Genomic DNA, 21,647 nt, shown 5'->3' on the forward strand with positions numbered 1-21,647 from the left:
AGACGTCTGAAATAAAGACAGCCATATAAAACGTACTCAGTAGCTGTGGTTAGGGTGGAACCTCCAGTTAACAGGCAGCAACAGTGACTTAACAATATCCTTTTTTAAATGTAAGTCTTGTTCTATTCACAGCTGAGTGAGGTTGACAGATGTGAAAATCATAAAAGTTACAAATACCAACAAGCCCATAATATGATACACAGAATTTGGTTTGGTTTGGAATAGTCACCGCAGCCTAACATATTAAAATACAACGTTTCAGACTTGCTCAGGCATAGAAACCTACTTCCATTGCTGTTCCTGGTGATTTCACTTTCTATCAAACTTAATGAAGATGGAGAAAGTCTTTCTATGTCTGACATAAAGAAATATGAAATAGGAACTAAAAAGGTAATCATGTGAACAAATTATTATTTGACCTGTTCCTGGAAGCATGAGGTGAAAGGTATCACAGACAAAAGAACCCCCCACCTCATTAAAGATGGTTGTATGACATAATCTAAAGTAAAGCATCAAGATATCCCCATTCTGCTGGGGAGTATTACCTAGCAGCCATTGTATAGTGTTTACCTTAAAGCCAGGTAATACTTTAATATTTCAATGAAAAAGAAGAAGAAATTACTGTAAACAAAAAGAAACATTAAGAAATAAAAATATGACAATATTTATAGCAACAGCCATATTAGAAGAGATACAGAACAACAAAATAAACAGTAAGTGACAAAATAAAAAAATTGAATTGAGGTAGAGGATAATACTTAGAAAAAATTCAGAACACATTACAGAAATAGAAGAGTGTGATAAAGAAATGTGTTTTCAACACATATCAGATATGTGCATGTTAGTATTAGATGAACAGGTCAGTGAAGGCCACACAAAGTACCAGTGAACTGACATAAACAGTGGGAATCCTGAGCCGTGTGTGAGATGTGCCGAACATGTTGCTAAATGTGAGACTTCCTGCTTCTCACTGTACAGTACAGTGAGCGATGCGCGTTGCATTGTGGGGATACAAATACAGCGCAGAAAGGACAGCGGGGAGCACAAAGGAATGAAAACAGCGCCTCGAAAACTTTTAACTCCAGTCTGTTGTGATGTGACTTCATGTGAGCGTTAATTAAACTGTGAGTTTGGGCGGCTGGCAGGCTGACAACCGCCTGAGACGCGCAGGGAATGTGAGTGATCGGAGTGAAGCGGCAGGGCGCACCGCTGTCTCCGACTATCGCTGCTTTTTGTCAGCTGAGCTGTTTGCATCCCGAGGCCCAGTCGTTATCAGGGGCCTCATCCCAGAAGGTAAATTCCCTTCGCACAGTCTGTCTGATAACGGAAACCCCGCGGTGTACGCCTCAAGTCGGCTAAATTGTTGTCTGCGCATTGTTAAAGGCAAAGGGACAAACTAAGAGCACTGTGTTGTGTCGGCTAGCGCTAGCTAGGTAGCTAACGACAGTTGGCTAACGTGCAGCAGATGCGTCGACGTATCCAGGGTTATCCACGGTCAAACCGGAAAATGTGGCTAGTTGTGCTTCAAAATAAATGGGGTAAATGGAATGATTTATTTTTGCTGCTAGCTCAAAAGTTTGTTTTGTGTGTTACAATGTTTGAATATGTGTGTCAATAAATTGGAAAGGAAAATATAACCTCAATTATAATATAGTACACGACCACTACTCTTTTTGAAAGAAAGAACTGGTCGCTCGGTAGACGTTGACAAGTGAGGAGTAAAATGTTAGAATTTCAACCTTGAATACCACACAAATTGTTGGAAATAATGAAAAACTGAATATGTATAGTTGATTAAAGCATTGATTGAAATCTTTATGCAATGGATAACGACCATATTCGTTTTAAATAAAGTAAAGAGAGTATTTCAGTATGGTCACTTGTGTTTTATTTCGACAGTAAATCGGATGTACATTTCATCTCTTGGTTGACTTGACCAATCAGCTTGACACCGTTAGCTAGTGTTTGCTAAACTGTGATGGTTGTTGCAAACATGTTTATCCAACATCTTGTTCATTAGATAGTTATCCCTATGCCTTCTATACAAAGCCTCTCTGCGTCCTAGCTGCGCTCTGACTCTCATTCTCCTGCAGTCTGTTTAAGCCCAGCGCTTGTGGTCAGTTGCTAGTGCGTGATGTAAACAGAGTAAAAGTACCAGGTGGAATGCTACGCCTCCTCCTCCCTATCGCCATCATGAATATGTTGTGGTGAATTTGAGGAGCTTTTTCTCTTGTTTTGCGGACTCTTAGTCACATAGTCATAGATTAATCAGTTAATCTATAAGTATATAGAATATAACTAATAACTTATGGCCCTGTGATTTCTTAAAGGGGCTTATTTTGTCTGACCCAAAGAAGAAAACAAAACAAAGCTGTGTGGTTAAATGAAACAGAAAAGAATCAACAAATCCTCACATATTATTCTTAAAGAACATATCATCAAAATAGTTATTGTATTAATTTCTGGCTATCAAACCTACAGTCTAGACCTAATCATTTATATGTATTTGAGCAACCACATGGCCTTTAACATGTAAGATTCTGGTATTAAGGATTGATTAGCTAGTTAATAGACAGTTATTAATAATGTTTTCTAAATATCAGCCGATTGCTCTTTCAAGTCTATGTACTCTTCATGAACATGCCTTTTTTGTCAAGAAGAACTTTGATAGAGATCATGTAGCTAAATCATTCTCCTCCAGGAGATATTTCAGCCTTGAGAAAACCCTGTGGTGAAATTAACGCTCTTTTCTTGTAGCCCTGCTTGCTGGTGCAGGCTAGACACTCTCCTGTAGCCCCTCCACAGCCCAGGTCTATAATTCATTTAGCATTTACTGCGCCAACATAGCCCAAGAGTATTTTCCTTTGGTGTGTGTGTGTATAAAGGGGCGCATGCTCTCCCTGCGAGAGCCCCTTTGCTTGAGCTTTTGTTTGATGGAAAATCTCATGCCTCAGAGAATCCACATGTCTTGCAGACAGCTGCTGAGCATCCTGTAGTGCACTGGCCTCCACATGGGTCTGGCTCGCATCGCTGCGCATCTGCTTTGATTGTTGTTACATAACTTGGAATTTTGTCTGTGCTCCTTACCCTGCCTTCACCCCCACTTACCTTGCCTTCCCTCATAGAGCACCTAAGTATTTCTCTCTACATATCCCACTACCTTCCATAATGCGCTTGCCTTTTTGTTTCATCCCGTCTCATTTTCTCCTTGTGCTTATTGATTTCTAATTGAGTGGTTCAGGGAGGGTCCACTGTAACATCTGTTATTTGACACCTGATTCTTTGACTGCTAGGGCTGAATTTTGTCATTATCGTTATTCACACATTGATATTGCTATATACAAATAATAATGGTGTAAAGTACTTGACTCTAAAGAAAAACAAAATGTACCAAAAATTTATCTTGTTTCTTTGTTTTCCTACCAGAAATGGACTCCTCAGATGTAGCTTGTATGGTTTAGCTTTTGCAAACTGAAGTGAAGTGTTTTTGTTTTGTTTTGTTTTTTCAATTTTTTTTTTTTCGAACTCTCTGCAGGACACATTTCCTGTGCACAGTAAGAAACTGACTCCAATATGGGGGTCAAAACCTTCACCCACAGCTCAACCTCCCACAGCCAGGAGATGCTGGAGAAGCTCAACGCTTTACGCAATGAGGGTCACTTATGTGATGTCACCATCCGGGTCCAAGACAAACTCTTCCTGGCCCACAAAGTGGTCCTGGCCTGCTGCAGTGAATTCTTCCGCTCCAAACTGGTGGGCCGGCCAGAGGAGGAGGACAAGTTTGTGTTGGATCTTCATCACGTAACCGTCAGTGGCTTTGCTCCCCTGCTGGAATATGCCTACACTTCTACCTTGTCCATTAGCACGGAGAATATCATCGATGTTCTGGCAGCAGCAAGTTACATGCAGATGTTTGCTGTGGCTAGCACGTGTTCAGAGTTCATGAAGTCGAGTATTCTGTGGAGCCCAGGTAACAACAACAACAACAATAACAACATGTCAGCAGATAAACCACATGAATCAGCACCAGAAAGCGCCTCATCAAACTGTGCCCTGACGCCATTGGATGGCAGCGTGTCACCTGTTTCATCTGACTGCAGCGTGATGGAGAGGAACGTTCCTATATGCCGCGAATCACGACGGAAACGCAAAAGCTTTGTCACGATGGCATCGCCTGAGAGTCCACTCAAATGCACTACACAGATGGTCACCACCTCCCCTCAGATCCCCAACCCATCCCCTTCATTCTCAGACAGCACAGCCCAGCCAGTGGAGTCCTCCCTGGCCTTCCCATGGACTTTCCCATTCGGTATCGACCGGAGGTTCCACTCTGACAAATCAAAGCTCCCGGAGAGCCCTCGGTGTTTAGAGCAGGGCACTCCAGGGACCTCAGAGGTGGTAGTTGGCCGGCGGCTCAGTGACTTCCTCACCTGTGAGAGCTCTAAGGTGGTTTCGTCACCCGTGGCTGCAGAGGAGGAAGATGTGAGGGTGAAGGTGGAGCGTCTCAGTGATGAGGAGGTCCAAGAGGCGTCCTCACAGCCAGTCAGTGCCTCCCAGAGCTCGCTGAGTGACCAGCAGACAGTGCCAGGGAGTGAGCAGGTCCAGGAGGAGCTCCTCATCAGTCCACAGTCCTCCTCTATAGGTGGGTCTATTCTCCTTACCTGACTGATCCAGAGCATTTAGATCTGACAGCTCACTAACCTTTTACTATTTCTAAAACCAGAAATACAAGAAGAGTAGCGTCAAGAATGAATTAAGCACTGTTTGTCTGCTCTATTGCAAGCCATAAACATTGGCAGGCCCAGCTAACAAGCTTACTATCTACTAGTGCACATTGAAGTTGGGCTCAAGCACTTCAACCATATGCTTAAATTTAGTATCCTCTACGAATGAGTTGGGTTTACCATAGACCAAAGAAGTTTCATATACATGCCTACTACCTGCAGTAGTAACCTATAGCAACCGTCTAAAGGTAGGGGGCATGCTATTAGTTAACTACCTGACTTTGTGGCCTGTACCTGTACATTATTAACATTTTCTTTTCTGATGCCACATATCAGAGTAACGTTGGCGGCTTTGTCCTGCTCTTTACTTGAGGTGTGGAAATTTATACTCCATCAACTCCACACTGATTGTGTTTAATGGTGTTATTTTTGCCAAACGTATTGGTTATTCCTCATTGTCACATCTGTTTTTTATTGTTAAATTGAAGTATACTGTTAAAAAATATGAACTTTCATTGTAAAGATTCTGTAGTATGCATCCAAACCATCCAAGACTTATGTTAGAACGGATAACATGAATTACATTACTAGAAATAATACTCGTGCTAACTACTTCTACCCTGCTGCCAGCCCACCTACAACATTTTTATTTGTATTGGTCTCATTCGAAAGTTTTATTGTCCGGTGGCCCAAATACTGTATGATTGGCTTTCCTACACTACCATAAATAAAAAGAAACTGGAAACGCTCATCATTATTTCCTAAACTGCTGAATAGCACAGTGAATTGGAATCTAGCAGCATCAATCCTTGAACATGGCATCAGTCCTCAAAGACCTACAGTCAGGTATTAGTCCACCTCCATGACCCAAGATGACATGCACTAGACTTTATTGTGTAGTCAGAAATTCAATAGACAACTACCATGTGAGTAATTCTTTATCTTCCTGTTGCCAGGGTCGATGGATGAGGGAGTGTCTGAGGGTTTGCCGTCAATGCAGAGCACTTCTAACACTGGAGGACATGCAGAAGATGATGAAAGGTATCATGATTTGTTACAGCTTGCGGCGAGGCAAGTCATAAGCAGTAAAGAATATATAGACACAAACCTCATAACAAGGTGTCTGAGCCACACCTGTTGAGCTAATAAATTTGGACGTCATGCTGAAATGTCACAGACGTGATGCACTATGATATAAACAACTGTAAAAGCAACGAACATTCGTGATACATTTTACCTGCTGGCGAACTGGAAATCTCTGAACGTCAAACACCAAGCAGTCTGACTCATACCACTATCATCACTAACAATTCAGTGTTAATGTTCTGAAACGCAACTTTTTTTGATATACCAGTCACTTGACATAATTCATTGTGGGTCCTTATTTCCCCTCCAAACTTACAGGCTATTCTTTATGTGCAAAGATTGCTCTGGAAAAGTTACTTTGTGGACATTGTTCACAAGTATTCGTACAGCTTCCTTTTTCAGTGTAAGTAAAATTGGATGTTGATGTTTCCTCTCTTTATGTTTCAGGTTAGAAGGCATTCAGTACCCATACCACCTCTATATCAGCCCCTCAGCCAGGCCTGGCACCAATGGCCCCGACAGGCCCTTCCAATGCCCAACCTGCGGAGTCAGATTCACACGCATTCAAAACCTGAAGCAGCACATGCTCATACACTCCGGTATGTGAAATGGGCACAGTGAAAACTTAAGCTTTGAGTATTGATCTTTTTCATGTTTTGTTGTACTACAACATTTATTCACAGTTGATGTAATGAAGCTTTTTTGACACTGATCAACAGAAACGCAGACTCAGATGCTAGAGGTGGTTGATCTGTTTGGTCTATCAGACAGGTATAATGCAAGTTCCGAAAACAACTGGCTGATACAGGGATGTTTTACAGGAGTACTCTAAGCGTTTGGGTGTGACTTGGGTGTGAGCGATTAATGTAGTCGCCTTTCATTTTCAGACATGTAGTCTTCAGCCACGTTGATGCTGACTCAATCACTCATCACTTTAGGAACAGGCTACACAAAGTTCCCTCTGGAGACACTTAAAGCTTTATACAACTTTTTACACGTAAGCGGTTTAACTCACCAACACCTGGAAGCACTTGAATGTGTAAAATTGGTAGAGTGTCCTTTCAAAGTGCCTTCATTACAGTGAAGGTTTTAGGGAGTTTTACAAATTTATAAATTATAAATTTGTAGGTGAATTTGTAAATATTTGTTTTCAAATTGACATTAAAGATTCTTTTATATGTTTATTAGTGTAAAAAAAGCCACATTAAATCCACTGTGAGTTAGTGTTTTAAAAAAAAGTTAAAGGAGAAAATATCTCCAAGGGGTGAAAACCATTTGTAGACCGTGTATCTGATATATGAGGAAATTCATAGGAAGGTTTCGAAAGCATGCCTTTTACACGATGTGTTGGATGTTCTGTCATCGCTTATTTTTAGATCATGCAGAAATTGTACAATTACCATGTTGGCATTCTTTACTCATATTATAACACTGTTGGATTCAACCTTGCATTTGAAAGGTTTGGTGACATCACAAGTTAAGTGAGGTTGTGAAGCAATGCCATAAGAAGGTTTTGTAACCTAGCAAATATCCTGGGATAGAAAAGGTACAAACTCAGAACCTTTCAGATACACTTCTTAGCTTTGTACCTTGAATTTCTAGGCCATTTTGTTCATTGCTGGTGTCTTGTTATTAACGTGGAAGTGTTCAGAAATGTTACTACTAATACTAAGCTACGATTGAGTTTGACAGTATTTCAGTCATCTAAAATATCTACAATCAACATCAGATTCACCAGGCAAAGGCTTCTTTCTAGACCCAATATTTTAAAGCTGTAGTCAACAGTCATATGTAGAGAAATTCAGTGCAGAAGAGGCAGGGATTTCTCTGTCAAGTAGTATCAGTGTTGGTTGTCAATATTTATCAGTTTCTTCTCTAAAGGACATGTCTCAGGTTTGGGGTTAATGGTTTGGTACATTTTTGGTATAGCAAACAAATATTTAGGAAATGACTTTTTTATAATTTATTTTGAAACATGGAACAGGAACATTTGATAGTGGCTATAATTCTTACTGTAACAGTTAAGGCATTCAAAAACTGGCATATTGCCAATAAGAAAAAGTAAATAACACAGATAAACAACACAAATGTCAGGAGTGTGGTGGCATTTCTGCAGCAATAACACTACAGCAGCAGTTCCTGCTTTGGTTTGACTCTGCAGTGAGAGGCTGCTTGAACACGGGGGTGAAGGACTTGCCCTCCAGTCTGTTTTTGTCTCATTCTGCTGATCAACACATTCAGGTGATGCCATCGTGCTCTAAATGACATGTTTGAAGTGTTTCATCAGAGAAACCCAACTTCAGTAGAACAATGTCGTCATTATTTTCACCCGATCCACTAATCTTTGCGCATGTTCAACTAACCGGGAAGCCTTAATGCTCCCATACAGTGGATCTAAATGTCATGGCCATTCAGATGGCAGTGATGCAGCATGAGCTTGACTTACCTGCCTTATGGGGCTATGGCGCCTAGCATGCTACAAGCGATAGACGACATGCGGTGAACTGCTAAAGGTTTCTGGGTAAAACTCATGCTCTAGAATTTAGACTTCACTCTCCCAGAGGGAGATCTGTTTTCACAGCCAGTTTAACACAGAAACACACAGCAGCATACAGATAAAGACAATACACAGAGTCACCACAGATACTTGCCCATTCATACCTCTGAACACTCAGCATTGTCAGTGAGGCAGTTTGTTCAGGGCTGCAGTGGCAGAGGGAACAAACCTCCTGCTGAAGCCAGCTCTCCTCCATTTTACGGCCCTGCGCGTCTGTACCGCTGGCACTGATGTGAAGTGATGAATGTGGGGCTGATCAGTGTCGTTTGCTGTTGTGAGTGCTAGGTGTGTGATGGCTCTGTTGTTCATGAGTTTGGGTGAGGGAAGGCCAATGATATTAGAGGGAGTTAACATGTTGAAGAGGCAGGGGGAACAGTAAATCAAAATGAGTTTTGTGACGCTGATCGTTTAGTACACAGGAAGTACTGAACCAAGGGAGTGGCATGCTGACTGTCCTATACCCGACGGTTTGGGATGAGTACATGCACAGTGACAGCACTTACAGAAAGCCTATAAAAGATAGAAATATGTATTTTGCCTTTCTAAATGTAATGTTCCGAAGAATCCTTTTGAATCCCTCACTGAGTCTGTTTTGGTGGGTAGTTTGTGGGAGAAAAAAATTCTTGGAGCTAAACTTCAAAGATTGATATTCAAATAAATAAACTTTTACCAGATCACATGTCCACATGTCCAAGTTAAAAGACCACCTACGTATTTTGTTCCTTGTTTTAACAAGTCCAGAAAGACTTGATAACTGATTCATTAGCTTGGAATCAAACAAATATGTGTTTATCTACTTTTGTGAAATGGGTATAAAAGTGAACTGGAATCCACTACAACTCTACATAGAGAGTTTTTATTATCAGTAGTAGCAATAGTTTCTGATGGAAATCTAAATAAAGAGTTAAAAGATAGTGTGTTGCCATGCCTTCCTAAAAATTGTATATAGCAATCAATGGATGATGGAATTCTGGGAAACTGATTTGAAAACAGTTCAGGCTGACTTTGACCCCCAGTACCCGTGTGATGCTGTGTGCAGCTCAGCTGAACTTTGGCTTTTTCTTCCTTCCCAGGCATTAAGCCTTTCCAGTGTGACCGCTGTGGGAAAAAGTTCACACGGGCCTACTCCCTAAAGATGCATCGGCTGAAGCACGAAGGTAAACGCTGTTTCCGGTGCCAGATTTGTAGCGCCACATTCACGTCCTTCGGTGAATATAAGCACCACATGAGGGTCTCCCGACACATAATCCGCAAGCCGCGGATTTACGAGTGCAAAACGTGCGGGGCCATGTTCACCAACTCTGGCAATTTAATTGTACACCTGAGGAGTCTGAACCATGAGGCATCCGAACTAGCAAACTACTTCCAGAGCAGGTGAGGAGTCCGGGGGTGCTGACCCCCCTCATTTACTCAGATCTCACCTGGATCAGAAATATCTTCAGTTTAGATTCTAATACCTGAGGTTCATTTGATCATTTTTCCTGTCATGACTTTGCTTTGGTTTTGTAGTATTGTTTTTGAGATGTTTGCAATTGATTTGAATGCCCAGATCAAGTGCACCTGAAGTATTTGACTGTATTTATTGGGAGGGTATGATTTCACTTGTTTCAAAAAATATTCTGACATTTTTGGGAAATATCCTGACTCATTTTCCTCCCTGGAGGTAGATGAAAAGATCAATACTACTGATTTTATTTTGTAAATATGTAGCTGGAGTCAGCAGCCTGTTATCCTAGCTTCACATAAGGACTGGAAACAGCTAGTCTGGCTGCGTCCAAAGGAATCAAAATCAGCCTACCAGTACCTCTAAAGCTCACAGTACAGAAATCAGTTAATCAGTACATAAAGGGCAGTGTAAAAAAACATAACTTCACTGTTTAACTCGGGGTTGTGAACTGGGTGGTTTCTTGGTTGGGACCAGTTATGCTAAGATAAACCTACTGGCTGCTGGCCATAGCTTCATATTTACCTTACAGGTGTGAGAGTGGTAGCACTCTTCTCAATTAACTCTTGGGAAGAAAGTGAATTTGAAAGTGTATTTCCCAAAATGTTGAACTATTCCTTTAACATTCAGCATTTAGAGAAGATGGCAAATACCTCAAGTTCGTGTCAGCTCTGTAGTGGGTTATCACCTATACAAAACTACCAATGTTAGAACCTTCAGCTTTGCTTAAAGCAAGCAGAGAAACGATTGCACCTTTGAAACTTTTCTAAGTGTGTTCAAATGTTTGGTCATACAATAGCTGCAAAACACAACTTAAATCATTTCTGTTTGTTTCTATATGAATGGATTTTCCTTCCCCACATGTAGTGGGTTGTTTGTCTTTATCAGCACCTCAGCCCACAAAGCCTCGTGAAAGTCAGGACACAGTGTCTTTAGAAAGTCGAGGAGTGTTTTTATTTCCCAGACTTTTCCACTTCTTAATCAACTCAAGCCCTCACAGGTCGGCAGGACTCAAACGGGCCATTGACTCCTCAAAGGTTTTATAGTAGAAGGTCTACGCCTGAGATCGTAACAGTGTGGAAACTTCTCTGGCAATCCAGTCAGACTCTTAACTCCCATCCTCAGTCTTCACATAAAAAGATATGTTAACTACTCTGTATTTTTTTCGAAGCTGAGTTTGCAGACCAGTGTCAGATTCAGCTGTCATCTGTGCCACAGAGGCCACTTACACTCAATCCTAACTGTTTATCCTGATCCTGAGCTCTGACTCCAAGTGTTTGATAGTCTGTACATGCTGAGCCGCATGACTGGGAACTGTAGTTTATAAATCTAGTTGACAATCAAGGTCGCAGTGGGCACACACACGTTCTAAAGGCCCTCCGTCAGAGGAAGTGTGTGAGGTGTTATCACATGAAGAGTCAAGTGGGACCAAGCTAGCTGTTTTTCTAATTTGACATATTGGCCATTTGCATCGACACATCTTCTTCTCACTAAATATATTGGCAACATATGAAGGAACTATCCTCTGTAACACACTAATTAGACATAAGCCATCACAAAAAGTTGTTAAGTTAATTTTGTTGTTTGTCTAATCAATCTGTGCCCACAGGTCAAGTGTAAATAATGGATGGAAGGCTGGATAAAGCATGCATCTAATTGCTTCTCAAGTGCAGTGTGCATCAGGATGAATTACTTTTTAAATAAGCTTTATTTTCCTATATTCACAAAATAATTGTTACTTAATCACAAGGAAATGGTCTGGCTATACGGGCCGGCCATATTCTGTAACTACAAGGAAACACATTTTAGATCATGGAATGTTTCTTTGTGTCTATCCACAAACGAAACAGTTAAGATGTACTGAAACCTCAAGACAACACAGCGTAATATCCCTGAGATCATGGGAAAAAATGTAAAAAACCTCATGTTCTGTCTGGCCTTCTCCTGATGTAACATGACATAACATTTGAGATGAGGTTTATAGCCAAAACAAATCAGCTATGTAAAATCCCAGCAGTTGTGGAGCTTTTATATGAGCTTTCTAGACCTGCATTTTTTGGCAAAAAATGAGCAGTGATACAGGGAAAAAATCTATCAAATAGCATTATTGGCTACAGCAGTAGCTTCTATAGACCAGAATGCATTGCAGGCACAAGATAGTTTGTGTTTTTCAGTTTATAACCTGGATCAAGCTGTCCATGTCCCCACATACTGTATGTACCTCTGAGTAGTACAACACATTACAACCTTTTTCTTCTGGGTAATGTTTTGAAATTCATTGTTTGATCCCCCAGATGTATTTAATTTGGAAAAAAAAGTCCCCTTCCATGAGTTCAGTTTCAGCATGGTTTAGCCAAAAAATATTACATTTCTAAACCCAGTTTAACTCAACTTGTTCCCTGGTCAAAGGCCTGTCTGTCTACCAAATGTCATGGCCTTCAGTTCATATATTCTTTAGGGTAGCCTGCTTACAGACAGACAGGCAGGCAGGCTAACAGGGATGGCAACATAGCCTTGTTGGTGGTAGCAGTTCTTCCTTAAAGACACTGAACATCACAGTTTGAGAGTATTTTTGTTCTGTCTGCTGATCAGTGCTGATCATGTGTATGAAAGATTGTTTCTCAAACTCAACTCTTTTAAACTGTCAATGTGTGTAGTTTAAACTTTTGTGTTGCAGCTGAAGGAACGTTGAGCTCCTCTCATTGTCTTCGTCTTTGCAGTGATTTCCTCGTGCCCGACTACCTGAGCCAGGTACAGGAGGAGGAGGAGGCGTTGGGAGTCCAGTATGAGCTAGAGGAGTCCCAACATCACCCCGTCTACCCGGGCAGCACCTCCACCTCCACCACCACTGCGGCCTCATCCTCCTCCTCAGTCCAGATGCCCGTCATCTCCCAGGTCTCCTCCTCTACCCAGAATTGTGAGAATTCCTCTGGCTTCCTTTCACCCGAGCCCCTGGATCCCCTGGAAGCCCCAGCCTCCCTCAAGATGAACGCCGATGAGACGGCAGCCATGACAGAGGAGACCAAGATGGACAACAGTGTAGGAGGCAGCTCCCCAGAGGTGCTTGAAGAAGAGCAGCCACAGCAGCATGCCCAGGCCAAGGAGCTGGCTTCCATTACCATAGAGTGATTCAAGCCTTCTACTTGGCCATCACGTCTTATTTTGCAGTCATGTCATATGGGAATATCTGTTGAAACACCTCGGTGGCTGAAAGGGGACAACTTGGACATGGAGACATGTTGAAACCTCATCATGTGAAGCTTTCGAGACGTGGTGATTGAAGTTTCCTGAAGACTTCAGTTGCCTTGATGTTTTTCCAAACACAACACAGATGCCCTTATTTGAGTTCGTGTTTTACACTGAGCCAAATCCAGCAAAGGAAAAAGATTATTTTCTTTGTTTTCTTTGCAATGATCGTATCATTTCTCTAACCTTGACTGAGGCAAGCTCCTTGCTGGTGACGTGAGATTACAGTAGGTCATAAAATCTGGGTTTAGTCCACCACCAAACCTGAATTTCAAAGTAGTATTTATGAAATGAACAGTAATGTTTAGGAGAGTTTTTTTTTTCCCATATGACGTGAATGCAGCACAAGCTAAAGTCATTTCTGTCTTAGCCTATTTGAGGTTTGTTAAGTACAAGCCTTGCCCTACTTTTGGAAAGTGCCTGAGAGTTCCCATTTCAACAAAGCAACGTGTAGAGGAAGAAGAGGTCTTGACTTTGCCAGCAGTGACAAATCAAGTCTTTGGAAACTGAGCTAAATAAATAAAAAAAAAACCATTGTATTTCATTTGTAGTGATAATGCTAGTTTGTATGGGCTGAGACTGTGTTATTCCTTCAGTGCCGTCGCTATAGGCAAACTGTTAAATGTCAATATTATCTATATTGCAATAGCTTGTACTGTAGTTTTACTATTTGAATGCTGTGTATGTTGGGTGTTGTGAAATATGATATGTCAGGTGTGTGTATGTGCATTTCTTTTTATCTATATGAACACCGTACATTTAATTTTTAAATGTTTAAAACTTGAAATTATATTGACAGAGTATTCCCATAACACATTTGTGCAGTATATAATATTTCTGACCTATTACAAGTTATTTTTTTAATTTTTTATGAACACTGTTGTTGAATCAGACCTCGCAACTCTAAACCTAAACCTGGATCAGCACTGACGCATCTTCTGGTCTAAACTCCAACCAAATAAATGACAATGACTGAAATTAATGTAAAAGGAAAAAAATCAAGAGTTACAAGGTTTTCTCACTACTGCAGTGTTATATTCCCAAATGGGCTCTGAGACATGGTAATGTAGCATCCATCCCAGTTGAAGTTTGGCCTGTTTGGCAGTTTTTTTCAGTTTTTCAGTTTGTCTTCTAAATGTTGATATCTGACACGGCCATCAGGATTTACCTGCAGGTACACTGCTGATGGTCTCGGATATTGAATGACTGTTGGAGTGATGTTTCACTTAGGTACAACATGATTGTCTTTTTCAAAGTTTTATCCTCGTGCGACTTTGTTGGTGATAAACCGAGAACATGATGTTATCCCCAAAGTGTGGATGAACCACCAGCTTTCTTTGATTTTTCTGACACAAAGGGAAGAACTACGCTGTGCAGAGTTCCCTGATTATAATCTAAGAAAATACTGTACATCTGCAACCAAGACAGCAGTAATAAGTAATGCAAAGATTAAGATGACTTTCTGTGACGGCCAGTTTTCAGTCAGAACAGAGTACAAGGCCATTTGGTGTTATGCGATAACGTTGCTTTAGAAGCAAAAGGAACATGCTAATGTGTGAATGCAAATACTGTGAGTTCAATCATTCTAAATGATTATTATTATTATTATATGTTAGGCCAGAGCGTATCCTTCACCTTAAACTGCTAACAGTTTGACAGTTGATGTTACTAATTTCATTTACTTTTGTAATGCTGACTTTGGGTCAAACCTCCAGCTCCTGTTACGTGTGTTGTGCCAACATGGTTGTAATTGTGTCCTTGGACGTTGCTGTGCCTGTTTTTTGAGAAGATAATGATACCCATGGTAATAATCCATGAGTTGAATGCTACTGACTGTGACTGGGTATCTTGTTGAGTGAAATCTTTTAATTTTCTGTTACGCCCTGAAAGTAGAGCAAAGAGACAACCTTTAGGATTTCCACAGCAGCATGCAAGACCTCACATACTGGGGTGATTGTAAATGTAAAGATTGATATGGCTGTGATGAGGGCATCAACATTACCCTGTCCTGACCATTAAAATTCGCTGAGAGCTGTCTTAATAAGAGCTTGTGTCAGCCTGTGCCATCCTATCTTTAACTTTTTCAAAGTTGTGCCATTTGCCCTTTTTGTCTGGGCACAAATCATGCTTTTTCTGACAGGACCAAATGTTCTCTATCTCATTGGGGATTTGCCATGGCAATCAGTAATTGCACATAATAAAAGAAAGAGATAATCATTCAAAGTGGTCCATGCTATTTAGCAAAGGGGTCCTGCTGTTTCGCCCCTTAAAACACTGTATGATGTTGTGCATTTAAGAGGCTAGCCTTAGTAAATGGACCTATTAACTCTAGTTGCACAATATCAAAATTAAAAGAAAAATGTTTTCTATTCTCCATTTGTATGTCATGCTTTTCATCTGTTCTCTTCGGTGTCTGTATTCAAACGACTTTTTTATAATGAAATGCTGCTGTTTGTTGAAACGCAAAGTGCCCAAAATATTTTTGTGAACCAATGGTGTGCAATAAATGGACAGGTGTTGTTTTAAAAGTTTTAATTTTGTCTTTGGAATGGTGAATTCTATTTAAAACAAACAAAAAAAGAAGAATGTATAATTTTGTTTTATTCAAATGTGACTGAAGGTGAATCAAATAGGCAAGGACCCCTTTTGATCTGTGAAACAAAGAACAAAGCTTTGATATCAAACGACCGGTTCTATTCAGCTCCTTTCTGTTTGTTTCTAAAGTTGCATGTTCATATCGTTCTGTGAAGTGGAGAGCATGTCTTCAGTTGGCGATGCATTCTGTCAAGGCCTTATTTGTCAACGACTCCTCATCCAGCGTAGCTTTGATCTGTCGTTCAGCATGCCCTCTTCTTTTCTGTGCGTTATCCCTTTTTATGTGCAATGTTTTCAGATATCTTGATTATATACAGGACATGCCTTTTCAATGTACACTTGATGTTGTATACGTTTTCCAGTCCTTTATTTAAAAGTAGGAAAATCTAAGAAAAAAAACATGGTAGCTCTTCATAATGGCATATATATTTTTGGTGACTTTTGTATTATGGTTGCTGTTTCATGGCATCTTTGGATATTCTTGTTAAATGTGAATAGAACAGCTTAGTTTGGGAGTATGGGGGCCTTGGTAGTCTTCACTTTGTGACTGTCTGCAGTGTGTGTATATATATAAATATACAGTATATACACTCATACTATGTTGCATATTCTTTATACTGTAGGCTACTTGATTACAACCTGCTTTGAGACAGATGTTGTATTTTGTGTCTTTGATACTGTATTTAAACTGTAGTTTGGAGAAACTGTACAAAAACATCCCAAATAGTAATGCAACCTGCACATTGTATAGGGAGAACTGACGTTTGTGGTGTTGAGTGTTTTAACTGGATCATATTCCACAGTTGGCTATTAAAAACTGACAAGACCACTCTGTATTTTAGAGTTTATGGTTGTTCTGAATCTTTGCTGGTGTTCTGGCTTTGCAGTCCTGTTATTAAAAAAGAGTTGTTTTTGTAAAAGTATGAAATGTAAATAAAAAAACAAAGTCAGAATAAGGCTAGAACCTGTCTGAAGTTGTTTTATGTCACTGTTATAGATGTAAGATGATTTGAAGTTCATTTAAGCACATTCTGTTTTGGTAATGACTTTTCAAATATACTCCACATCATCACAAAGAAAAGGCTGTTGATCCATCATCGCACCTATAACACCAATAACATTCTCAGACTCATGATGGACAGTTAAAAAATCATCCGAATCGATGCTGCAGAACTACACGTTCTTCTTCCTGGTCAAAACCTGCCACACACGTTATTCAAAATGCCATTTTAACAGCTGACAGCTCAGTCTGAAACATGGGGCGTGAAGCTAGTGGTGGCTAATGTAGCCTCAAGGTGCTAGCCTCAAGCAGAGATGAAGAGTGGGCTACAGAGGCCTAGTAAGCACACGTCTTTCTAATTCCTCCTCTTGACTTCACACAGCTCCCTCACAGTCTCAAAGGGCTCTTATACAGCTGTTTCCACATGTGCAGTCACATTCCTGTAAACACTTTGATGTGTAAAATCAATGGAATTCCACTTTAAGACAGATCTGAACCTAGCCAGGTAGCTGATCTGCTGCATTGTAATTAGGCTTTTTGTCTCTGTTAGAAGACCAGGAGACATTTGAGATGAGGGGACAGAGAGGTGATGACAAAGGTCCCCAACCACATTCAGACCGGGACACTGTGATTGCACAGTCAGCATGGTAGACCGCTGAGCCCACAGGACCACCAACAGTCCTTAAAGTTGACCATTTGCTGCTGATCAGGCAGCACTCTCACAGATGTTCTGAGGATGTGTACTGGCTCTTAAAGTGGTCAAAACATCATTGTTATGCTATGAGCATTCAGTATTTTAAGTTCTGCACTCTGTCTGGGCACCAGCCCAACATCATAAAGTCAGAGTACACACAGTTTAGAGGGGAGTCACATCTGCACTGCTCCTCATCATTATTTCTCGGCTTGGAGTTTTTGTTTTCTTGGATGACCAACACCACATGTCTCGTTCTGGCTCCGAGGTGGCTGTCATCCTTTTTGAGGCTCCAACACATGATCAGTCTGAACTGCACTAATGCTCAATTGAACGCAGAGTTGTGTCAAAACCACAATGTAACTCACAACATGGATGTATGAACTGTTAAACTCACGATGAAGACATGATTAATTCTTTTCCAATGGAGCTGAAATATTCTTGCCAGAATCTTATCTTAATTGTCATATTTGCAGTAGCTTCTAAAAGAAAGAGAATGAGTGAGGCAGAGGCTTCTGAAAACACCTCCAACCACTTCAGTGACTGCTCAAATCACAAATTAACCATTAAGTCATAACTATCCTTGTTAGCATCACCAGTGGTAGCTTATCTTAAATATGTATGCGTATTGATTAAACTATATCAATATGTGACTTAAAGCACTTACAGTTCAATGGACACACACAGCAGTCAAAAACAAAGGCAGTAAAATAGATTTTGGAGCTTAATTGGCCTCATGACTGAAACTTAGTCCTCATGAACTCCACTGTGCAGACAGAACATATCATTCTACGAGGGGATGCGGAATAGTACAAGCGGTGCAATAATAAAAGGCTTGTATATTTTAATGATAACACTAAAAAAATCATTTGTGGTGGAGGGTCCAAAACAATTGATCGCTGTTGAATAAAAAGCAGGCTTGTGAGGGTGCAACCAGGCTGGGAGAAGATCTGTCATTTGAGGGATTTGCGCACATGAAAGCACATGCATTTTTTCAACACATTCAATATTTACTAAGATGATGTCATTTTAAAAACCAGGTTAGGGCTGAATTGAAACCTTTAGCAATACCTGTAGTGGTTGTGAACATTATTGCGACCTCGTAGTTTAGCTTGCTTTGTGCTGAGGAGTCAGATGAAGCGCTGCTAACGGTTTACGCTTGGCAGGTTGACAAAATTGCAAATTATTACATTGCTAGTGTTATACAAACACATTTAGTTACATAAGTACTCAAAAGTCAGCTGCTGCCTCGTTGTTTCTGTTGGCACTGTCCTCTCAGTTTATCTTTGAAGAAATCTACGTTGCAGTGCGCTGACAGTGTTTTAGACATATTTCTGCAGCTCCATCCACGACAGACACAAGCAGACAACATTGTTAGCATCAGAGCTCTGGCTGACAGCTCGTGGACCTTTGAGCTCAGATTATTTTGCTTCCAGATACAAAAGGTTAAGAACGAGTTTCCACACTCAAATCGTTAACATTGTTGACTCCATTGGCCCTGCTAGCGTTTTTGCTGCCAGATCGGTCTGTATAATTCATGTTAGTGGGGCTGAAGACTTTGTCTGGACCTGGTCATTTTGAGAAGTCAGGAGTTTGTAATTTTCCACATTCATGCATCATGCGTTCACGAGCACTCCCATGTTTCAGACATGTATAGAAGACTTGAGCCATGGCTATTACCAATTTTACCTGTAACCAGTTTAAACTTAAGAACTTTGCACAACAAGAAATAAAAGTTCCAGCAGTCCACAGCACCCAAGGATGTCATTATGTTAGATGGCACAGCTGTCTCTTAAGAAAAACAAAGGCTCAGACAGCACAAAATATTTTTACCGCTAATCATGTGCTGTCACAGAGAGCAGCCTCCAAGCGATTCATCTGTTTCTTCTTCCTCTGCATTTTTGTTGATGAAATTTGAGTTCTGTCTTTGTCTGATTTGATGACGACTGCCGCCAGAGCTAACTACTGTGTTTTTCTTTCAATTATGACAAAAACCTCAGTTTTTGTCTCTGTAAACATAGAAGACATCATTCCCTGTGTGGCTGAGACATACGCATGCCATCAGAATATATTTAGAACAGAAAAGCCTGTCAAGAACTGGCCGTATGGATGGGATGAATATTTTGGATTTGGTGTTGAAAAGTAGCAAAAGAGATGTTACAGAAATACACATACAACAGTATTTAAGTAGATTGTTACTTGGACATTTGGCCAATAATGCTGAAACTGCAGCATTTCAAGTGGGTTTATAGGATTCATGGGGCACCATTAAAGCTGTACTATCAGAATGAATGATCGACTACATACAAACAAGCGTTCCTTGGATATACTGTCCATATTCTCAGACAAATCAAGCTTCAAAAAACTACCATCCTTATCTGAGTCACACGATATTTAAAAAATCTCTGTTCCAAGGAAGGATTTCTTTGTGATTACTGTTGCTCCAAATGTCATTGGCATTTTAAATGAGGTTTCTTACTTCTAAACCTGGAAGTTCTGGTTTCACTTCAGCTCTCTATTACTTCCATATTGAATGATTCCACAGCTCACGCTTAACGTCCGGTGCCAGTGCGGGAAGTGGTGTGCTCTACATATAGCAAGCAATAAAGGAAGGGTGTGGAGGACAGGGTGGATGTCGTACGTCTGACTCATGGAGGAGACCGGAATACCCTGCTCGTCACAAACCTGTAATTCATGCTAATCAATAACATGCTTCCTGCATGCTTTCTCTTAGCCTGATCTTTCCCTGACCTTAACCACGTGTTGTAATCCTAACCTCAGGCATACCTTCACCGTATTTTATTTTCCATAAACAGGATATTTCCCGAACCTTAACCACACCGTTTCCATGTGCCATGATTATTGAATTTTGGTTTGGAAAATGTACTAAAATTGGGCAACCCACATCCTCTTCCTCAACCCTCATCACTTTTTGATAGTTTGAACAAAATGCAATCAAAGGGTGTTGATTGGTCTTAAATTCTCTAGATTAATCCTTAGCGCTGATTAAAAATCCTCCTCCAGTGGAACCTTTGAACCATTTATTGACACTGATAGAATTTAAAGATCTAAAAAATTAATCCAAATATTCTAAGAAATCTAGCTTTTTTAAAGCAGCATTTATTGCAGGAATGTTTAGTTAAAAAGCATGATCAACATGTCAGGCCCTGTAATAAATCTACGTTTAGTAATGAATGGCTGTAATGAAATTCCTGGAAATCTTTGGTGAGGAATTTACGGAGATTGGGGGATGACACTGTGGTTCTGTGCCGATGATGGGTAAGATGAAGCTAATCTGTTCCGTTTTACAGAGCCAGAGTTTTGTTGATTTTGGCCTCTGGTAGATTGTACACCCATCAGACAGAATTCATCCCTCTACCCAGACTCATGCTTTCAACGATGAAGCCAACTTCTTAAAAAGTACAGAGGAAAATTTGTGCATTCCATGCCCATGAAACAAAGGTCCATCTTATCTGTTCAGGAAAGGCAGGTGGATGATTATGAATGACTGGGTGGATGAACCCATCATTCCCACCCACCCCCCTTCACCCTGCATGCATTGCCTCCATTACAACGCTATTGCGTAACACTGGGCTCTTACTTTGTTCCTTGTAAACTTTTACTGCAGAGCCAAACATGTGTTTGCAGATTCATTTATGACTTGTTTACATTTTGGGCTTATCTGTTAGATGTGCAAGCCTGGAGGGGGATTTTAGACAAACTGGATACAGCAGTTTGTGAAGAGAGTGATAATGCTGGGGTAAGCCTTGCTGCCAGGAAAAATAAAACACACTGCATGACTAATACACGTCATACATTCCCAATCAATGGAGGGGTTGGATTCAGTGGAATATTCCACAAATCACATCTTTGCCAGGTTCATTAGGCTTTATATCCCAGAGAATAATAGTTAGACATTCAAACTCTATATTTCAAGTAGTGACCCCAGGACCTGGGTACTGTTATTGGCCATCCTTGTGGCTGACGTCTTGCAGTTTTGCAAAAATTGAATACACTTGTTCCCTTATTTTCCAAGATCCAGGCATGGCGATGACAGACGTCTGAAAAGTATAGACCACACTGACTTCTCTCCTTTTCCACAGCTAAGCTCATGTCTGTCCACCAGTAGCTATGCTATACCAAATACCTGCTAATAGAGGCAATAATACATTCAGTGCACCCACCTACAGTATTATGTCAATTTCCATTCATTTCTAATGAGCTTCTCAGACTTTTATTTGCTGTTTGATTCTTTCCACTACAGCTCAGAATTTAATCTGCTCTCTAGTGTTGGAAAAGCCTCA

The 21,647-nt window shown here is 40.6% G+C and overlaps 1 protein-coding gene across 3 annotated transcripts; it reads left to right on the forward strand.

Moving 5' to 3' along the window:
• Positions 1 to 969: 969 nt before the first annotated feature.
• zbtb44 (zinc finger and BTB domain containing 44) lies at positions 970 to 16,612 on the forward strand. 3 transcript variants are annotated; one of them, XM_070970217.1, is made up of 6 exons: positions 970 to 1,293; positions 3,536 to 4,642; positions 5,681 to 5,765; positions 6,258 to 6,409; positions 9,441 to 9,741; positions 12,532 to 16,612. In XM_070970217.1, exons 2-6 carry the CDS (start codon positions 3,574 to 3,576, stop codon positions 12,938 to 12,940), a joined length of 2,016 nt encoding a protein of 671 aa, XP_070826318.1. In that variant the 5' UTR covers positions 970 to 1,293; positions 3,536 to 3,573; the 3' UTR covers positions 12,941 to 16,612. The 3 variants fall into 3 exon arrangements, with proteins under 3 accessions (XP_070826318.1, XP_070826320.1, XP_070826319.1); XM_070970219.1 differs by having other exon boundaries at positions 977 to 1,293; positions 9,441 to 9,524; XM_070970218.1 differs by having other exon boundaries at positions 1,014 to 1,124; positions 12,532 to 16,606.
• Positions 16,613 to 21,647: the final 5,035 nt, after the last annotated feature.

The sequence above is a fragment of the Chaetodon trifascialis genome, chromosome 9 (genome assembly GCF_039877785.1).
Source record: "Chaetodon trifascialis isolate fChaTrf1 chromosome 9, fChaTrf1.hap1, whole genome shotgun sequence".
Taxonomy (NCBI): domain Eukaryota; kingdom Metazoa; phylum Chordata; class Actinopteri; order Chaetodontiformes; family Chaetodontidae; genus Chaetodon; species Chaetodon trifascialis.